An 18,620-nucleotide genomic window follows, 5' to 3' on the forward strand; every position below is an offset into this window, starting at 1 on the left:
TAAAACTTTTTTTTTCTCATTTTCCATTTTGTCGCCCCCCTTGCCATCCGGCGCCTAGAGCGGCCGCTCCACTCGCTCTACCCTAGATCCGGGCCTGCTAATACCTGCTGAAAAATCGATGATCTCACCGAGGAAAACTCACCTCAGCAGCTCCTATTCTCAAGCTTTCGTTAAATTTCAACGGAACGTTATGAATCAGCGGCCCGTCCATATAAGCGGCTCTAAGGCCAAGACCAATGCCAGTCAGTTGCAGAAGCGCGGGAACGACCGACGCTTATAAATTAAGTTTTTTTTAATAAGTTTTTTTAATCCGTCGCTATGGCGTCAGCCGTGATGAAGTTCAGTGCCATATTGTTTCTGGTTGCCGCGTGTGCTGCTGATGTTTGTTAGTATTTTTTTTTCATGTCTATTAGTGAATAAGTTATACCTCCTCCATCCAGCTTATATTTGTTAATTATATAGGATACTAGCGACCCGCCCCGGCTTCGCACGGGTTAACAAATTATACATAAACCTTCCTCTTGAATCACTCTATCTATTAAAAAAACCCGCCGTTGCGTAGTTTTAAAAATCTAAGCATACATACACACAGACAGACAGGGAAGCGACTTTGTTTTTTACTACGTAGTGATACTGAAGTAGGTATAAGGAACAACAAAAGTGATTCGTGACTCGACTCCACTTTATTACTAATTCACATCAAATGGAGCAATGTCAAAAAGCTTTCTGTCGAGTGATTGATTTACCTAATATCTTGTTACATAAATTAAAATAATTGAAGTTTGACAGTTTATAAGTTTAAAAACCAACGAATATAAAAAAAATCTGGTCTTTTTTACAACAAAAATAATTTTAATATTTTTTATGGAAATTACTCAAAACTAAAACTAGGTACTATATAATGTAATTGTCTGTTTCAACTATTAAGGAAGAAATAATTAAATATCCAGTGATATCGCGATTTGATACCGAAAACAAATCTAACTCTATTAAATTAATTTAAATAGGTGTCTAAATATAAAAACTGGTGATGAGTAGACGGCCTTAGAATAATAATTAATTACGATAATAAACATGATCCTTCCGCAAAATGGCAAGTAGATAGATGCCATCAACAAATGACGAATACCTATAAATCTCACACTACAGATGATTCAGTATCCAGCTAGGTATTTGAATTTTTAAAAAGTGTACTTTATTTTTGGACAGTTTTTTTTAACCTTTTAACCGCCAGCAATTTTTTATCGAGCGTGCTCGTGTCGCTACCGACAGTAATTGTATACCACGCAGAGTAAGGTTGGCATAGTTACGGGAGTTATAAATGTGCTGTAAAAACCAAATCAGATCTTTGTCTTATTTATCAAACTGTGGCGAAATGAGCTGGATATGTAATGGCTATATATAATATCAGACTCTGGCGGTTAAAGGGTTAAGGATGCTCGACATAACCTTAAGTCATGTTTTGAGCATTTTTGAGTCATAGTTTTATGTAACTGTATTAAATATATTATAACAAGTCACTCATGTATATTAAGCCAAATATAGCTCGCTATGATTCGCTCCATAACGAGTAGCTTTAACAGGAGCACGCGTACGCGTTTTAATATTTTAAATGACTGTGTCCTACGGAAATTTTGTTGTGATGACGATCATTTTGTGATGGTGTTTGACATTGACCGTCAGTTTTGTGATGACAGCTAACCGCTCGTTAAAGTTAAATAAAAACAGCGTTAGTTAAATGATAATGTCAATTTAAATTCCTTTTAACACCGTCACTGAACGCGAGCAACTGACAAAGACCATCTTGTCGTAATGAGACATTGATTAAAAATTAATTTGCCGTTATATTAATTGATCTATAATGGTTATTGGATATTGTTAGATAATTAGACTTCATCGTGGTCGTTAATTGAAAATTTCCCGATTAACACGAGGTATTTTCTTCACTTCTCATATTCTTGGTTACCATACTCGTAAGAAGTGGCGAAGCAGGTTTAAGTCATATCATATCCGAGTTTTTTTTTTAACTCTACCTGTTCAAGCATTTTTAACTTGGAGATTCGGCCGAATGTTCTCAATTAAGTTCACATTTTCTTCTGTTTCAGGATTTCTTGTCAGGAAGCACATAAATTAATATAAGTATTGTTATTTTGTCGAGAACTTTGGGCTTTGTTTTGTTTAATTAATGTCATTTTGAGCTTTAGGTACTTATCACGTACAAATATGAAAATCTCTATACAGAAATAATGTAAAGATACACACCAGTTTTAATAGGCAGTACCTATTTTTAATCAATACTGGAATAGGGACCAGGTCTAACTAGTTGAACAACATGTGCATAGGACGCGATTTTCCATTAGTTTTAAAAGTACGTTCCCATAATCTTACTTTGATATCGATAGTACTTCAGTCTGGGGACTGACATACAAAAAAACAACCTACAGGGTATTTTGTATTTTTTTACATATTTATACAAACCATGATTTTCATATAAGTACAATATGAGGGGTTACAAAACGAGGTTTATAATTAAATTAAATCGATGAAAAGACGGACATTCCCCGGCAATTAGCACCTACGTGTAAAACTTGCTTAACAATAATATTAACACATTTAGACAAAACACGCCCGATTCATGCTACTCCGGCCTATTCGAGTTTTTAAAATCTTAACTAGATTTGTTATTAGTGATTTTACTTTTTTATAAATTATTAACGGAAGGACCTAAAGAGTTACCAGGGCCTTATTATAGTTTGAATAGAGACATTTGATTTATTTTACGTCCATGAAATATTTCTTTGTTGTTAACTGGGTTATCTCCTTTATTGCGGCAATAAGTATAACGCATTATTGACGGGTCAAATTGATCCCGTAAGAATGATTAATACATTTCAGAATACTCTTTATCTTCAGCGTGTATGCGCCTACAGTTGGACATGCGTCAATTTTCTTCAATAAAAAAACTGCGTCGAGACTAATAATCCACAAGTAAATATAATATGTATATGTACCTACATATGTATGTTTCGCTTTTGCAATGTTTATCTTGGGTAACAACAAGTTCGCACTCTTGACCTCAGGGTGTCTGTGTCATCTGTCATCGAACACTTGACACAGATTTTTTTATTTATATTTGTTTTGCGGATGAAGAAAATGTCAGAAAAGAATAACGGGTGTATAGGTATTTTTCAGTACCTATGTATATGTATATACCTATATAGGATGTGCGTGGCACGCTCACTGCTTCCTAAATTTCCTATGTGATCGATTGATAGAATTAGTTGTATCTCAAATTGCATTAGATCCATTGCAAGGTCTGTAGATTAAGATTTATAAATTTTATGATGCAGTAGTGACCTCTAGAGGGTAGAGATAAAATAAGGCGTGAAGTAAACTGATAATAAGAGCAAAGCTATACACTCTTTCTCTACCTAAAGCATATCTAGAATCGGTCCAAGCTAATTCTGCATGACATTAGTGTGGCAGTGTCATCATTAATGTCTAATTTCGTAAAATATGACGTTTATTATGACACTCACTTTGTTCTGTTTAAGTCGGTTCAAAATTAACTTAGACCGACTGTATTTTTTTCCTGTGGTTTTGAAATAAAAGGAACAAATGTTGATCCTGCAGACCATGTAATCGAAGTAATTTCCAGATCAAAAACATCCGCGTATTTATGAACGGGCCCTGACATTGATATTTCACGTTAACCTTTTCGATGCGACCGGTCTAGGACTCGTTTGACCGCATGAGCGCGCGTGTAGGATCTCTATGTAGGATGAACGGTAGATTTAGTGTTTAAATTTCGCTATATTATTGAGATTTGGTGCAACTTGATTTAATGAGGCTAATGAACCGGTGCAACCCGTATAGTAAATAACGATAAATTAAGTTTTTATATTTTCACGATACACATAACAGGATTTAATTGGTTTTAATGCGTGGCCTAAATTATTGACAAATATGTATACTATTTATTATTTTATAATATTTCTCTTGAGATCCGTTATTTATTGTATATACCTACTCGTACGCAGTATACCTAGTAATTACAAAAAAAGCTTCTTGTTATACTCAGTTATTCCTAAACTTACTGGGCTGGGCTTCATGGGCTAATAACCTAAATAAGCAATATGTAAAGAAACTTCATTTTTGGAAAAATTAAATAATACATTTATTGATAAAAAATAACAATATACTTAAACATAGGTAATATATGAATCTACGAGTACCAAAGAATGAGTCACAAATCACAATCACTAGTTTTCACTAAAACTATAAATTAAATACCCACTAATTATTAATAATACAGGTATTTTCTGGAAATGTAGATGTTACAAAGTAGTATACATGAAACAAAAAGTCGACAAGTCTTCCGCATTCCTACCACGGCAGTAAACCTATAATGAATATTAAGAATCCTTTGCTTATTTATTGAAGATTAAACCAGTCCTTTCTCGGATAGTTGCTCAGAATGTGTACAACCTCTTATAGGTATGGATTATCATTTGATTTTTACAAGATGATCACCATAGTTACATCAGTCACCATTAAAATGTAATTATGATTAATATTATATGAAGAAATTAGCTGCTAATATACAGGCTGATTCAGGAGACGTGAGCAGGATCAAGCCTACACATACAGTAAGTTATAAACAGCAGTTTCGTACCAGTATTTGCGAGATTAAGTTTAATTTATTTTATACTGTTTAAAAAAAAGTTTTAATTTATTTACGACATTTATGGTCACCCTCTTGGTTTTATCCATAACAAGTGCCAAATTGAATGTCATCAGAGTCTGGTTACTTTTGAAAAATCGTATCTCACTCAAGTGTGACGTTTTATTTTCTTCATAATCAAGAAGCGCGACGGTTTTACTTAAATATTGTGGTGAACGATTCTTTTACATGTACTGATTGTGTATGCTTAGTCCTGCTCACATCTCATGAATCACCCTGTATATGATGTACTTAATACTGACTATGTGCGAAGTGCGACTTAGAAAAAATATTATGTAGTTCGTTGACGCAAATGTTCGTATCAAACTGACTTCTGTCAGCGGTTAAATGACCCATAACTCCCATAAGTCCCATAACCAGATGGCCTATCACGAACACCGACGTTCGCAAATTGCGAGGATCTTTCTCTTTTACTCCATCATTGGCAGTCCTCTTTTATTCCAATGAAGACGTAATAAGAGTGACAGAGAAGATGCAATAAAATTTGCGTACTGCAGTGTTCCCGGTACCTAACCACTATCGACCTGTCACTTATACAGCCAATTAGTAATCGTAGCAAAAAATCATAATAACACAATCATATGCAAACGGCATAATTACTTATCTATTTGACTCAGTGATAAAAACTAAAAAAAAACACCAGTATATTTTTTTTTTCTGAATCATTACGTACAACTTAACGAGTAATCTCCGTCCCATTTCCGTTTCCATAGTTTTTACACACGCTAATAGTTCAACTATCTTTACATTAATCTCCGACTTCTAAAGAACAATCGTGTTCAAATTATCTCGTACCGTTCACACTGTTAACTGTTCATTCGTAAACCTTATTCCAAAGGTATAGAGTCCACATATGGTGAGTTCAGACTTTCAGAGTGTTGCTTGTTAGTACTTATGGCGTAATGGATAGTAATAGACCAGCAGTACTTTACGAGCCGGAACTTACCCGTACTGGGAATATACGTCAACATAGTTATTTAAAATTCCCAGCCAAATATTTTTGAGAAAAACCCTGCGAAATTAGTTGTAGTATAAAAAAGTTGACTTAACAATTGCAACAGTAAGCGTTTTTTGCGGATAGAACAAAATTACCTATTGTCTATTATAAAATGTACTTCGTCATTTTATTTATGTAAGGCGCAAAAGCACTTCATACTTCGGCAACACTTACGCTATACTGCCTTAGCTTAGATACTAAGGCATATACTATACCTTACGGTTGCTACAGGAGGAAGTGCTGTGTGTAGTACTTATACTTAGATATGTATTTGCAATATTTTTAAATTACACGTATAAAAGTAGAGTTTTTTTCGAAGGCAACCGAATTTAGTAGCTTTATTCAGGAAGTTTACGGGTTGTTTAACCCCATTAATCTGACAATTGGCATGCACATAGTTCTTAAATAATTCTTATTCTCTACCCTTATTACTTCGAAGTGTTTGCAGCCCATGTGACATGAGAAAGTGACAGAAGAATGACGTGTATGCAGAATATTTGACAACTATAACGTCGCATACTTACATGGTTATTAGCAATATTGTAGTCATATTCAGCTGTTACGATCCTCGAGTCAAATAGAGCCCCAGACTTAACGTATGTTGTATGTGTATCGAATTAGTGGCCTCTGTAACTATGCCTAATGTGAGGGCATTGTCGTTTGCACTAACGACTTAAGTAGTATTAGTTTTTTTTTTTTAAGTATTAGTACCTAATTAGGTACCTAGGTATAGCTGAGTAGGTTCTTTCGGAGTCTTGACCTAGTAACTAGAAACGCATAAGCGGTCGTAACCTATGTTTATTGTGATTGTGAACACGTTATTACGTAATGTTGGTTATTTCAAACAGTCCTTAATGATTAATTTTATTTACCTTAACTCAGGCCCATCTGTCATTGGTTACATCAATTAAGCAGTAAGATAAGAAACTGACAGAAAGTTCATTCTATTTTTAACCGACTTCAAAAAAAAAGGAGGTTCTCAGTTTGACCCGTATGTATGTATGTATGTATGTATGTATATTTGTTCGCGATTATCTCGCGTTTGGCGGAACCGATTTTGATGCGGTTTTCAGAAAAGTGTTTGTTACATTCTGGAGAAGGTTTTAGTATACATAGATCTGAGCTGATGCTGAACCCTGGCTGTACCTAGTGGAACTCAGGTTTGGTACAACCCGTACAACATAGGCCCACGCTGTTTTGGTCATCCGACACGCCTTGATGAGCACTTGGGAGAGCAGTACCCAAGATAGAGCTGATGCTGAACCCTGGATGTACCTAGTGGAACTCAGGTTTGGTGCAACATACGCACACGCTGTTTTGGTCATCCGACACCCCTTGATGAGCACTTGGGTGAGCAGTACCCAAGATAGAGCTGATGCTGAACCCTGGATGTACCTAGTGGACCTCAGGTTTGGTGCAACATACGCACACGCTGTTTTGGTCATCCGACACCCCTTGATGAGCACTTGGGAGAGCAGTACCCAAGATAGAGCTGATGCTAAATCCTGGATGTACCTAGTGGAACTCAGGTTTGGTGCAACATAGGCCCACGCTGTTTTGGTCATCTGACACCCCTTGATGAGCACTTGGGTGAGTAGTACCCAAGATAGAGCTGATGTTGAACCTTGGCTGTACCTAGTGGAACTCAGGTTTGGTGCAACATAGACACAATCTGTTTTTGTCATCCGACTCGCCTTGATGAGCACTTGGGTGAGCAGTACCCAAGATAGAGCTGATGCTGAACCCTGACTGTACCTAGTGGAACTCAGGTTTGGTAAACCATAGGCACCTACTGTTTTGGTTAACCGACTCGTCGTCGTGTGCCTATGTTGCAGAGTTACCTAGAGACACCTAGGTATGGGTCGATCGACTTTTTTTTTTCTAACCGCCTTAATAACTATAGGAAACAAAGTCATATTTTAGCTCAAAACCTAAAATAAATGAGAATGAACCTATCACTAAAAAGTAAAAAATAAAAATAAAATTAAACAAAAAAATAATTAAAAAAAAAAACAACCTAAATAACTTCATTTTAATTCTTTTTAAAAAAAAAGGGAACCGCCTTCAAAAAATCAACCCACTGAAAAGCACAAAATAATTTTTATATACCCCACCCCTATCCTTGTTCAGTCCCTATACCGTCGTTAAGCAAATTTCTGCCAAAAAGTAGTTAATACCTAATAATAAGAAAATTAATAGCCATCCGGGTAATTACTTAGTTTTTGAAGTCGGTGCCAAACCAAAATTTTAGTCTTACTAACTTAGTTCTTGCATTAGGTACTTACTAACAACTCGTTTTTTATTCTGTTTGGCAGCAAAGAATATTTTTGTTGGTTTGGCACCGCCTTCAAAAGCTAAGTAATTACCTGGATGGCTATTAATTTTCTTATTATTAGGTATTAACTACTTTTTGGCAGAAATTTGCTTAACGACGGTATAGGGACTGAACAAGGATAGGGGTGGGGTATATAAAAATTATTTTGTGCTTTTCAGTGGGTTGATTTTTTGAAGGCGGTTCCCTTTTTTTAAAAAAGAATTAAAATGAAGTTATTTAGGTTGTTTTTTTTTTAAATTATTTTTTTGTTTAATTTTATTTTTTTTAAACTTTTTCTTTCCTAGAATCCGATTCAGAGTTGACAATTTCTTACGGTTTTAATGTTATTTTGAAACGGCCTTGAAAACCGCTCATACTGATTGGTGCATATGAAAATGAATTAAATTCGTGCGTGAGATGCGCGCCAACATTAATCGTCATGGTCGTATCAAAACCATTTCAAAACCGTAACAAGCTGTTAAATTTGAATCGGGCTAATAAAGTGTCATTCAATAGAACTTGCTAACTATGTAAACAAACCGCCATACTAAAATTGACACTGAATGTCAATTTACTAGTAACTTTTGTTTACATAACTAGCAAGTTCTATTGAATGACACTTTAGATGCTTTTATTTAACCTCTTACCGCATACATAGGCATATATGGCGGATATAATATTCAACTCTATTGACAGCTATTAAAGTTCAAATTTCTTTAGCGGCGCTGTGCACTTTTAGTGATGGGGAAAAAAATTTAAACTCGTGAAATATTAAAAACAGGTGTCACGTGACCGTAAGACGTAAGACGGACACGTGACCTGATCGAAAAACTGTTACTTCAATGTCATTGAGTTTTTCTTTATTGATTTAAATGCCATCTAGTGAGTTTCCCTCTAACTGGTATTAATATAACTCGAGTACTAACAGTGATGTGCTTAGGGGTTTCAAGTAATGCGACGAAATAACGCTAGATGGCGTTAACCTCAATCATACATAGTGATGCAGACATTTTGCAATAGTGATTGAGTTTTCACTTCTGCCGGCACTCCCTGAGTGCAAGCCGTTGTTTTTTTATTACGTGCATTAAGGGGTTAAGAGCTTCCCTGCACGGCTGATCGTATAACACATAGGTATTATAAGAACGTATGTTCTAATAGGATCCATCTCAAGAATTTGTAAAACAAAGGTTCACCGACCTTAAATAACTCTATGCACATAGGTATGGGACTGGTCGGGACCATAATAGGACTAGGGACCACTTTTTATACTAATCATGATCCATTATACGTACTTTACTCTTTGCATAAGTTGTTTACGGACCATAATATATCTGTTTAGATAAGATGAGGTATAACCAAACAAGTGCCTTGACCTTATACAGGATTTATCGCTATGCCACTTTAATGCATTTGCATTCAATTATCCTCCAAGTGCAACATGGAAGGAATACTCAAATAAGTAAAGTCAATAAAAACTTGCATTTCGGGGAGAACATTGACGTGTAATCTTATCTTATCTTAATACCTTTAAACGAGCAATTTTTGTTTATTTATTTATTTATATGTACCTATATTTCGGGGATCTCGGAAACGGTTCTAACGATTTCGATCAAACTTGCTATATGGGGGTTTTCGGGGGCGAAAAATCGATCTAGGTCTGGGAAAACGCGCATTTTTGTGTTTTTATATGTTTTCCGAGCAAAGCTCGGTCTCCCAGATATTTAAAATACTAATAGGTATATGAGCAGGAAAACAGTTTTAGGGATGGCGAAAACCTTTTATAGCGGTTGTGTAGTAGCGTTTTTAACCGAACCGATTCTTTCCATAATAGGTACATTTTATGATGTGGTGATTAAACCTTTAATAAAATAGTAAGTAGGTAGTAAGTGGCTTGTGTTCAACCTTATCTTTAAGTAAGTCGATTTGGAAGCTCGAAGGGATAAATTATATACTATACCGGTAATAATTAACCGATATTTAACAATGTTTTAACAGGATCGGTTTCCCTTTTCAGCGGAGCTCGTTGGCGACAAATCAGCTCAGCCGGTGACGGAGGTGTGCCTCGGGTGCATCTGCCAGGCCATCTCGGGCTGCAAGCAGACCCAGACGTGCGAGGGAGACACCTGCGGCCTGTTCCGCATCACCTGGGCGTACTGGTCGGACGCCGGCAAGCCTACCATCAACAACCTCGCGCCTGACCACCCTGATGGTAAGCTAGCATGATGGAGCTGTGCCAGCTTGGCCATCTCGGGCTGCAAGCAGACCCAGACGTGCGAGGGAGACACCTGCGGCCTGTTCCGCATCACCTGGGCGTACTGGTCGGACGCCGGCAAGCCTACCATCAACAACCTCGCGCCTGACCACCCTGATGGTAAGCTAGCATGATGGAGCTGTGCCAGCTTGGCCATCTCGGGCTGCAAGCAGACCCAGACGTGCGAGGGAGACACCTGCGGCCTGTTCCGCATCACCTGGGCGTACTGGTCGGACGCCGGCAAGCCTACCATCAACAACCTCGCGCCTGACCACCCTGATGGTAAGCTAGCATGATGGAGCTGTGCCAGCTTGGCCATCTCGGGCTGCAAGCAGACCCAGACGTGCGAGGGAGACACCTGCGGCCTGTTCCGCATCACCTGGGCGTACTGGTCGGACGCCGGCAAGCCTACCATCAACAACCTCGCGCCTGACCACCCTGATGGTAAGCTAGCATGATGGAGCTGTGCCAGCTTGGCCATCTCGGGCTGCAAGCAGACCCAGACGTGCGAGGGAGACACCTGCGGCCTGTTCCGCATCACCTGGGCGTACTGGTCGGACGCCGGCAAGCCTACCATCAACAACCTCGCGCCAGACCACCCAGATGGTAAGCTAGCATGATGGAGGTGTGTCAGCTTGGCCATCTCGGGCTGCAAGCAGACCCAGACGTGCGAGGGAGACACCTGCGGCCTGTTCCGCATCACCTGGGCGTACTGGTCGGACGCCGGCAAGCCTATCATCAAAAACCTCGCGCCGGACCACCCAGATAGTAAGCTAGCATGATGGAGGTGTGTCAGCTTGGCCATCTCGGGCTGCAAGCAGACCCAGACGTGCGAGGGAGACACCTGCGGCCTGTTCCGCATCACCTGGGCGTACTGGTCGGACGCCGGCAAGCCTACCATCAACAACCTTGCCCCTGACCACCCTGATGGTAAGAGCTTATGGAGTCTCTTCGACATCTCTCTCTCTCTCCCTCTCATTATTGTAGTTTAATTCCGCTTGCATTCTCAACTATACTTGGTCAACCAAATCTTGTCAGTAAAAAAAGGCGCGAAATTCAAATTTTGTATGGGACGATATCCCTTCGCGCCTACATTTTTCAAATTTGTCGCCTTTTTCTACTGTCAAGATCTGGTTGACCAAGTATACTTAGTTTTATTTTAAAGAAAAGTCATAAAAATGCCGATTTTTTTTTTATTATATATAGTTTGTTGTTTTTAGCATTAGAAAAAAGGTAAATGTGTCTTTTAATTGAAAAACACGTTTTAAAAATAAGTCACGGCAAATATACTTGGTCAACCAGATCTTGGCAGTAGAAAAAGGCGGCAAATTTGAAAAATGTAGGCGCGAAGGGATATCGTCCCATAGAAAATTTGAATTTCGCGCCTTTTTTTACTGACAAGATTTGGTTGACCAGTCAACCAGTTATATGTAACAATTAGGGTAACATTCCATTTCTGACCGGTACTGAGTACACTACTGGTACTGAACGCGTCGCTGTTACTCTCAATTTCCATAGTAAAATGAACAGTAGTGCAGCTGCGGTTGGAAATGGACTGTCACCATTAAGTATTAATCTAATACGATCATTTATATTCTTCAACGTTCAGCTTTCATAAACAATAGTTAGGTACTGATTTTCAAAAAGCGTTTTTCAATTAAAAGACATGTCAACAACCTTCTTTCTAATGCTAAAAAAACGAACTATAGGTACTCGTACGTTAAAGTTTTCCATGAATTGCGAAGGACGAAATACCTTTTAGTTGTTAACGTAGCTGATATTCGTATAATTATGGCTGTTTTATTTAAATAACCATTTAATTTTATGTAAACGACACAATATTTAATGGTTTAATAGATAAGACAATATCGATTTATTGAAAACATCACAGGAAAGGTCAAAAGTCAATCTGCTTGGTTTGTCACAGTCTCGATTAAAACATCCTTTACAAAGGTCGAAGATTATTATTTTTACATTTTTTTAACACATAAATGTTGTAAACAACCAACCGGCATTCCAATCAAGGTCTGTATCAAGGAAAAAGGTATTCGGAAAAAGGAAATAAAGTAGATTTATATCTTATAAATCGTATTCATAAATGCACATTAATTAAGTAATGGTGCACATACATTTTAAATCCTAGTTTATTCTAGTTTATTTCAGCAGACAATAAGAAAATAATTATTTTTATGTCAAGTTGTCAGCGCGGCGCGCTCATTCTTTCTTCCGTGTTTTCAACTGACGAAATCTTCAAACATGAGTTTTATGGAGATAATTTTGAGCTGGTAAACCTATTTACTATGTATTTAATTACACAAACGGGTCTACCGCGATATAGTTTCATTGTTGAAACGTCGGAATTTAAGGTAAAAACTGAAAAATGAAAAATGAAACTATATCGCGGTAGACCCGTTTGTGTAATTAAATATGTGTAGGTACAAAACGTGAGAGTTTAAAGTGTTCTATTTGCTATGTAATTATCACCTATTATTTATTTTCTACAGCGTACCGCACCTGCGTTGTGGACCCGTACTGTGCTGCCCTCACTGTCCAGGGATACATGAGGAAGTTTGGACAGGTAACTAACAAAGCTAATAAATCACTAGCTCTAGCAGAACAGAATTAAGAATTGTTAAAGTCGATTATTTTGTTTGTCATTTAAAGTCTATCACATACGAGTAGATGTATTTAACTACTTACTACACGGAAGTGGAATTACATCCGTAATACTTAGGTAGGTACAAAATAGTTATTTACGATACAAGTTCGGAAAAGAGGAAATTCGAAACGAGTGGCGATAAATTAAAACACGACCGAAGGGAGTGTTTTAAATCGACATGAGTTATAAGTAAAATTAAGTTAGTTGAGTAATAGTTATTTTCGATACAAGTGCGAAAAAGAGGAAATTCGAAACGAGTGGCGATAAATTAAAAGTAGCCCCATATGTACTGTAAAATTATTTTACAGTACATATGGCCCTATTTTCCCGCACTAGTGCGTAAAATAGCACTTTTAGTGTGTATGTCAAAAGTTTAAAGAGCCATGCATATGTACTGTAAAACGAGTGGCGATAAATTAAAACACGACCGAAGGGAGTGTTATAAATCGACACGAGTTATATCGAGTCGATTTATAACACTCCCTTCGGTCGTGTTTTAATTTGTCGCCACTCGTTACGAATTTTCTCTTTTCCGCACTTGTATCGAAATAGTTATTTTCGATACAAGTGCGAAAAAGAGGAAATTCGAAACGAGTGGCGATAAATTAAAACACGACCGAAGGGAGTGTTTTAAATCGACACGAGTTGCGAATTACCTATTCGCACGTGTATCGAACAAAGTTTTACAGTACATATGGCACTTTAAAGTTTCGACATACGCACGAAAAGTGCTATTTTACGCACTAGTGCGGAAAAGTAGCCCCATATGTACTGTAAATAACTATTTCCGAATAAGTGGTGTGAAAATAATATTGTAACAATAGCAAGTGATAACGAGTGAAATACCAAGAAACAGAATCTTACACGCGTACGAATAAAAAAACCTAATAAAATGTAGCGAATTAAAAAAATCGAATTATCATTCAAAATTATTGCCTTTTTTTGCCCTGCGGTCATAGACAATGCCATTTTTTTTTTCGATTCGTCGGCTTAGTGGGCGCGTGGGCGTGTATGATGTTGTTGTTAATTGAATTAATACGATGACAATGTCAGTGCATGAAATATTTAGCGGTGCGCCTGCGCACTGACATCATCGCGGCCTTGGCTTCATGTAAATTTTCTAAGGCCGTAAAATCTGTATTCCGTATCAAGTTGCTTGACCTACAACTTTGTGCGATATTAACCGGTGAGTTAGGTATTTTTAGAGAAAATCACTCGCTTGCGGGTAAATACCCGGGGTTAATTTTCCGAAAAGAGCAGTAACACATAAATTTTCATTAATAAAACTTAATACATACATTGGATTATTTAAGACTAGCCAAAAATATGAACGGGACAACCTAAAGTAAAATAATTTACTTTTTTTTTAGGTAATAAATAAGTACGTGTGTCAAGCATTAGAGAGTTTACACCTTAACCATTTGACATTCCTTCATTCAAGCAGATCTTGTCAGTAGAAAAAGGAGGCAAATTTGAAAAATGTAGGCGCGAAGGGATATCGTCCCATACAAAATTTGAATTTCGCGCCGTTTTTTACTGACAACATTTGCTTGACCAGCTTTATAACAAAAATCTTAAATCATATACTCGTACAGTCGACATCAGATATATCGGAGCGGTCAAGGCGCTCACAAATATCTGAACACGCGTCTACTGTCAAGGCGTTAGAGTGCGTGTTCAGATATTGTGAATACCATGACCGCTCCGATATATCTGATGGCGACTGTACTTCCTTCCTATATCAATCATAATCATTATATTAAACATATGGTGCATTGACCTTCAGGCAAGGGCGAGAGATTCTAAATCCGCGCCTACAGTTTTCAAAATTACCGTTTGTTTACTGACATAATTGGTTAACTAGACTCACAGGCAGGCTAGATTAGGTAAAGTTGGTCACACCGGATTTGTCAGTTAATAAGAACAATTTAAAACTAACTCATCCTTTTTTTTGGTATTAGTACCTACTAGTCTAAGACAAAGATAGTATGATTCTCTCTGTCTATGTTTGAAATGACACAGTCCTTTGACAAACTAAAGCTGGTCAAGCAAATCTTGTCAGTCAAACAGGCGCGAAGTTCAAATTTTCCATGGGACGATATCCTTTCGTACCTACATTTTTCATATTTGCCGCCTTTTTTTACTGACAAGATCTGCTTGACCAGCTATATGTATATATAATATTACTGCACTTAATACTGGACGATCATTGCAGGACTGCAATGGCGACGGCCAGGTGAACTGCTACGACCACATGGCGATCCACAAGAAGGGGGGGTATGGGTGCTCAGGCGACCTTCCTTTTCAATACGTCAACGTCTTCAACCAATGCATAGCCGCCGTGGCCGCCCACCAAGGGTGAATAGCCTTAGTTTTAAGGCCTCAGTAGACGCTCGAAGCGGAGCGTTCGGCGGGGCGTGCAGCGTGGCGTCGGGGTCAGGAGTAATTTGAGCAGCGTACACTAAGGCCGCTCCATACGTTTGCATTTGTTTAACATGCACGCCGCACGCCCCGCCCCGCTGCACGGCCAATTCGAGCGTCCACTCAGGCCTTACACTTAGTTTTAAGCCCGCTTGTAACAGCTAAGGATATACGTATTGGTGCCCATAGGAAAAGTCTAGTGATCGAATCCATAATATCCATATCCGTCAAAATATGGCAGCCCCTGCTTCACCGTAGTAATGCTTAACATCTTTTACACTAATTTTTGGTTCGTATGAAATGTGTGTATGTGGTACAGTCACCTACACTATGTTACTCTTTGAAGGCCGCAATAATGTGACACGCTCTTATGGCTCTACAAATAAGATCGTGTCAGATATTTTTGCGGCCTTCGTTGTGTAACATATTATTGCAGGTGACTGTACAAGAAGTGTGCAATTGGTAGCGTATGCATGCTTTTTAGCGCATGTAGATTAATTTTATTAATATACAAAGCTTTAGGCTACTTAAATAATTGTCCTTAAATAGTTACGTAATGTTTAAAAATCATAGAACACGCTGTGCCAAATCATATAAAAGTAGACTTTATTAACCTATTATATATGTTTATATGTAGGTACGAGTTTGGTCCAAACACGCACGTCATACGTATATCTCAAAAAAAACCTGCTTGAGTTGTTTAGGAACAATAATAATATTATTTCCTTAAATATGGGTACAAAAATATGTACCTACTAGTCTTTCCGGATTGTTGTTAAGTTAATTACAGATTCTTGATTTTAATCCTAAATGTGACTGCTCAAGACTTCTTATAATAAATAGTTTTACTACAACATAGTGTTTTTCTTTTTCTTACTACTATAGGTATTAAAAACGAGGAATAGGAATAATATTTTATTTTAGTCTTATTATACACGGTGTTTAGTCCATCGTTTGCCAAATTAAAATGGATTATAGGTTACGAGAAAATATCATTAGGTAAACAATTAGTTTCGAAGGGGGAGGTTCTAACCCTCCCTGATAATCGATGGATATACTTTCGATACCAAAAGATATCTTTTAGTCACTTTGGTCGTTTTTCCTTCGCTTTTTGTCGATCCTACTAGTGCTTTCATGGCCCCAGCCTGAAAAAGTGTGTTAAATGAGTTTATTTCATATTAACAACGGAAGGACGACTCGCGCTAGCACGGTCTGCCCTAGTAGCACGGTCGCATTTTTATCATTTATCACCATGCCTGTCACGTTCTAACAAGTAAGTAAGTGCGAAAGTGACGGGCATAGTGATAGTGGATAAAAATGGATCCGTGCTGAGCCCGCTGGATCAGAGGGCCTTCCGCGAAAACCGAAATTCGCAAATTGTGGGGATCTTTCTCTTTTACTCCAATTAAGGTGTAATTAGAGTGACAGAGAAAGATGCCCGCGCCCCGCAATTTGCGAACTTCGATTTTCGCGGTTATCGGGTACGGGTAATCGGTGATCAGTGATCACGTGAGTAGAAAAAGAAGCGTCGGGCGCCTCGGCCCGGACCTGGACCGTTCTAGCGTCAGCCAAACTTTAAGGTTTAGGTTTAAGGTTAATGTACCAATAATACTTATCATCACAAATACATAGGTGAGAAAATGACTGATACAGAGAAGCACTGAAATCTTAACCCGATTTTGATATTAACGGCCGATTCTGTTTTAAGAATTTAATATGGCTTTCATCTCATAAACCGTAAAATTACGTAGGTATTCAATGTTAGTATGTACCTATGTCTCACACCACTTTAAATTCGATTAATGATGAGGCCACACTTTGTTCCTTGTTTTTAGTTTGCAGAAGTTAACAGCCTTATGGTAGGTTAATTATAGGTAGGTACTTACTATGTGTCTCAACGCGTGTTGTGTTGACGATACTCCCTCAAAGTTCATTTGAGTGCTCCCATGCCCATCCACCGGATCCGCTCCAAATGCTTTAATTATAGTGTGAAAAACTTCCCTGAAAAATCCGTTCAATATAATATTTTCCACGGTAGAGAGGTATCAACGAGTAAAGTAAGTATCGTGTTATGGGTGGCTTGTCCACATGATAAAATAAGTGTCACTATTTAACACCAATTACAAGGGACAGAAGGGGCAAAAGTGTATGTCAAGTGGAATACCACCCTTAGCCCTCATTCGCACGAGCGCTTCTTCAACGCGTTTTAAAAAATCGCTTGAATCTGTCCACACGCTAAATTCGATTTAACATCCAACGCTCAAAGTCGAAAATCCAACAACGCTTGATAAAAAGCGCCACCGCCATCGTGTGAACAACTACCTACACATGTTTCCATTTGTGTCATTCAAACGCTTTTTAACGCGCGTTGAAAAAGCGCTCGTGCGAATGAGGGCTTAGCAACGTGGTACCCATGTTATTCTTAAATCTGTAACAGACGGGCGTACCGGACTGCGACCTTGGCCCGGTCCGAGGCCTGTTCGATCGTATGGAAAGTAGACAAAGTGGGCCGCCGTACATCCGTTAAGGACGCAACTATAAGTGAGAGCGAGAAAGAAATGCTGACCGGACTACAGAATACATAATAGTACCTACTGCCGTACAGAAAGGACACTTCCTACAAAATCGAAGTTTGACAGCGGTTCAGGGTCGAATCGTGCTGTCCTTTTCTAATATATGGCACTATCCCTATTTCGGCTATATAGGGTTGTCAAAATTCAAGTAATTATCTTATATCTGTGGTCGTGCCCGCAGAGGGACGTCAAGTTGTGCCAACCCTAATAATTGCTCGGAGCAATGCTGAGCCGAACGGAGCCGAGTTTGCCCGAAGCGAGCAGTTTCGCACCCCTGACCGGACCCAGGCCGCGGTTATGAACGTTTGTTACTATGCTATGCTACTGAAATACCCAGCGTATTCGAACGCGAGGCTCTTAAAGTAGTTCCGCTCCGACACGGTCAGGTGGGACTTCAGGAAGGGGTGTTCGTCAATGTGCTTCACGTTCCTCATCGACTTCTCGGACTCCTTGCCTTCAGCTTGACGGCGCCCGCTCAGCCTTGATTTCAACATGCGGGCTTTGGCTCTGTAATTATAAAAAATAAAATAATAAAATAAAATAAAATGCATTTACTTCAGACAAAGATGGTCCATATTTTGTTAGTAGGTACCTACATCTTAACAATTATAGCTAAGGTTAACTTAAAATAAACTTAAATAACTATCTTAGTGTAAGGCCT

The 18,620-nt window shown here is 38.4% G+C and overlaps 1 protein-coding gene across 1 annotated transcript; it reads left to right on the plus strand.

Annotated features, from left to right (window-relative positions):
- Window positions 1-218: 218 nt before the first annotated feature.
- LOC134654242 (lysozyme-like) lies at window positions 219-15,334 on the plus strand. The gene is made up of 4 exons (XM_063509712.1): window positions 219-385; window positions 10,070-10,264; window positions 12,811-12,884; window positions 15,181-15,334. The coding sequence occupies exons 1-4, from the start codon at window positions 319-321 to the stop codon at window positions 15,325-15,327; spliced, it is 483 nt and encodes a 160-aa protein (XP_063365782.1). The 5' UTR covers window positions 219-318; the 3' UTR covers window positions 15,328-15,334.
- Window positions 15,335-18,620: the final 3,286 nt, after the last annotated feature.

Source organism: Cydia amplana, chromosome 14, assembly GCF_948474715.1.
Source record: "Cydia amplana chromosome 14, ilCydAmpl1.1, whole genome shotgun sequence".
NCBI classification, from domain to species: Eukaryota; Metazoa; Arthropoda; class Insecta; order Lepidoptera; family Tortricidae; genus Cydia; species Cydia amplana.

Bases quoted from the DNA above. Each gene is read 5' to 3' on its own strand.
- LOC134654242 (XM_063509712.1), top strand. From the start codon at position 319: ATGGCGTCAGCCGTGATGAAGTTCAGTGCCATATTGTTTCTGGTTGCC. The intron at 386-10,069 runs GTTAGTATTTTT...TTCCCTTTTCAG, and splicing joins CGCGTGTGCTGCTGATGTTT to CGGAGCTCGTTGGCGACAAA. The intron at 10,265-12,810 runs GTAAGCTAGCAT...TATTTTCTACAG, and splicing joins CGCGCCTGACCACCCTGATG to CGTACCGCACCTGCGTTGTG.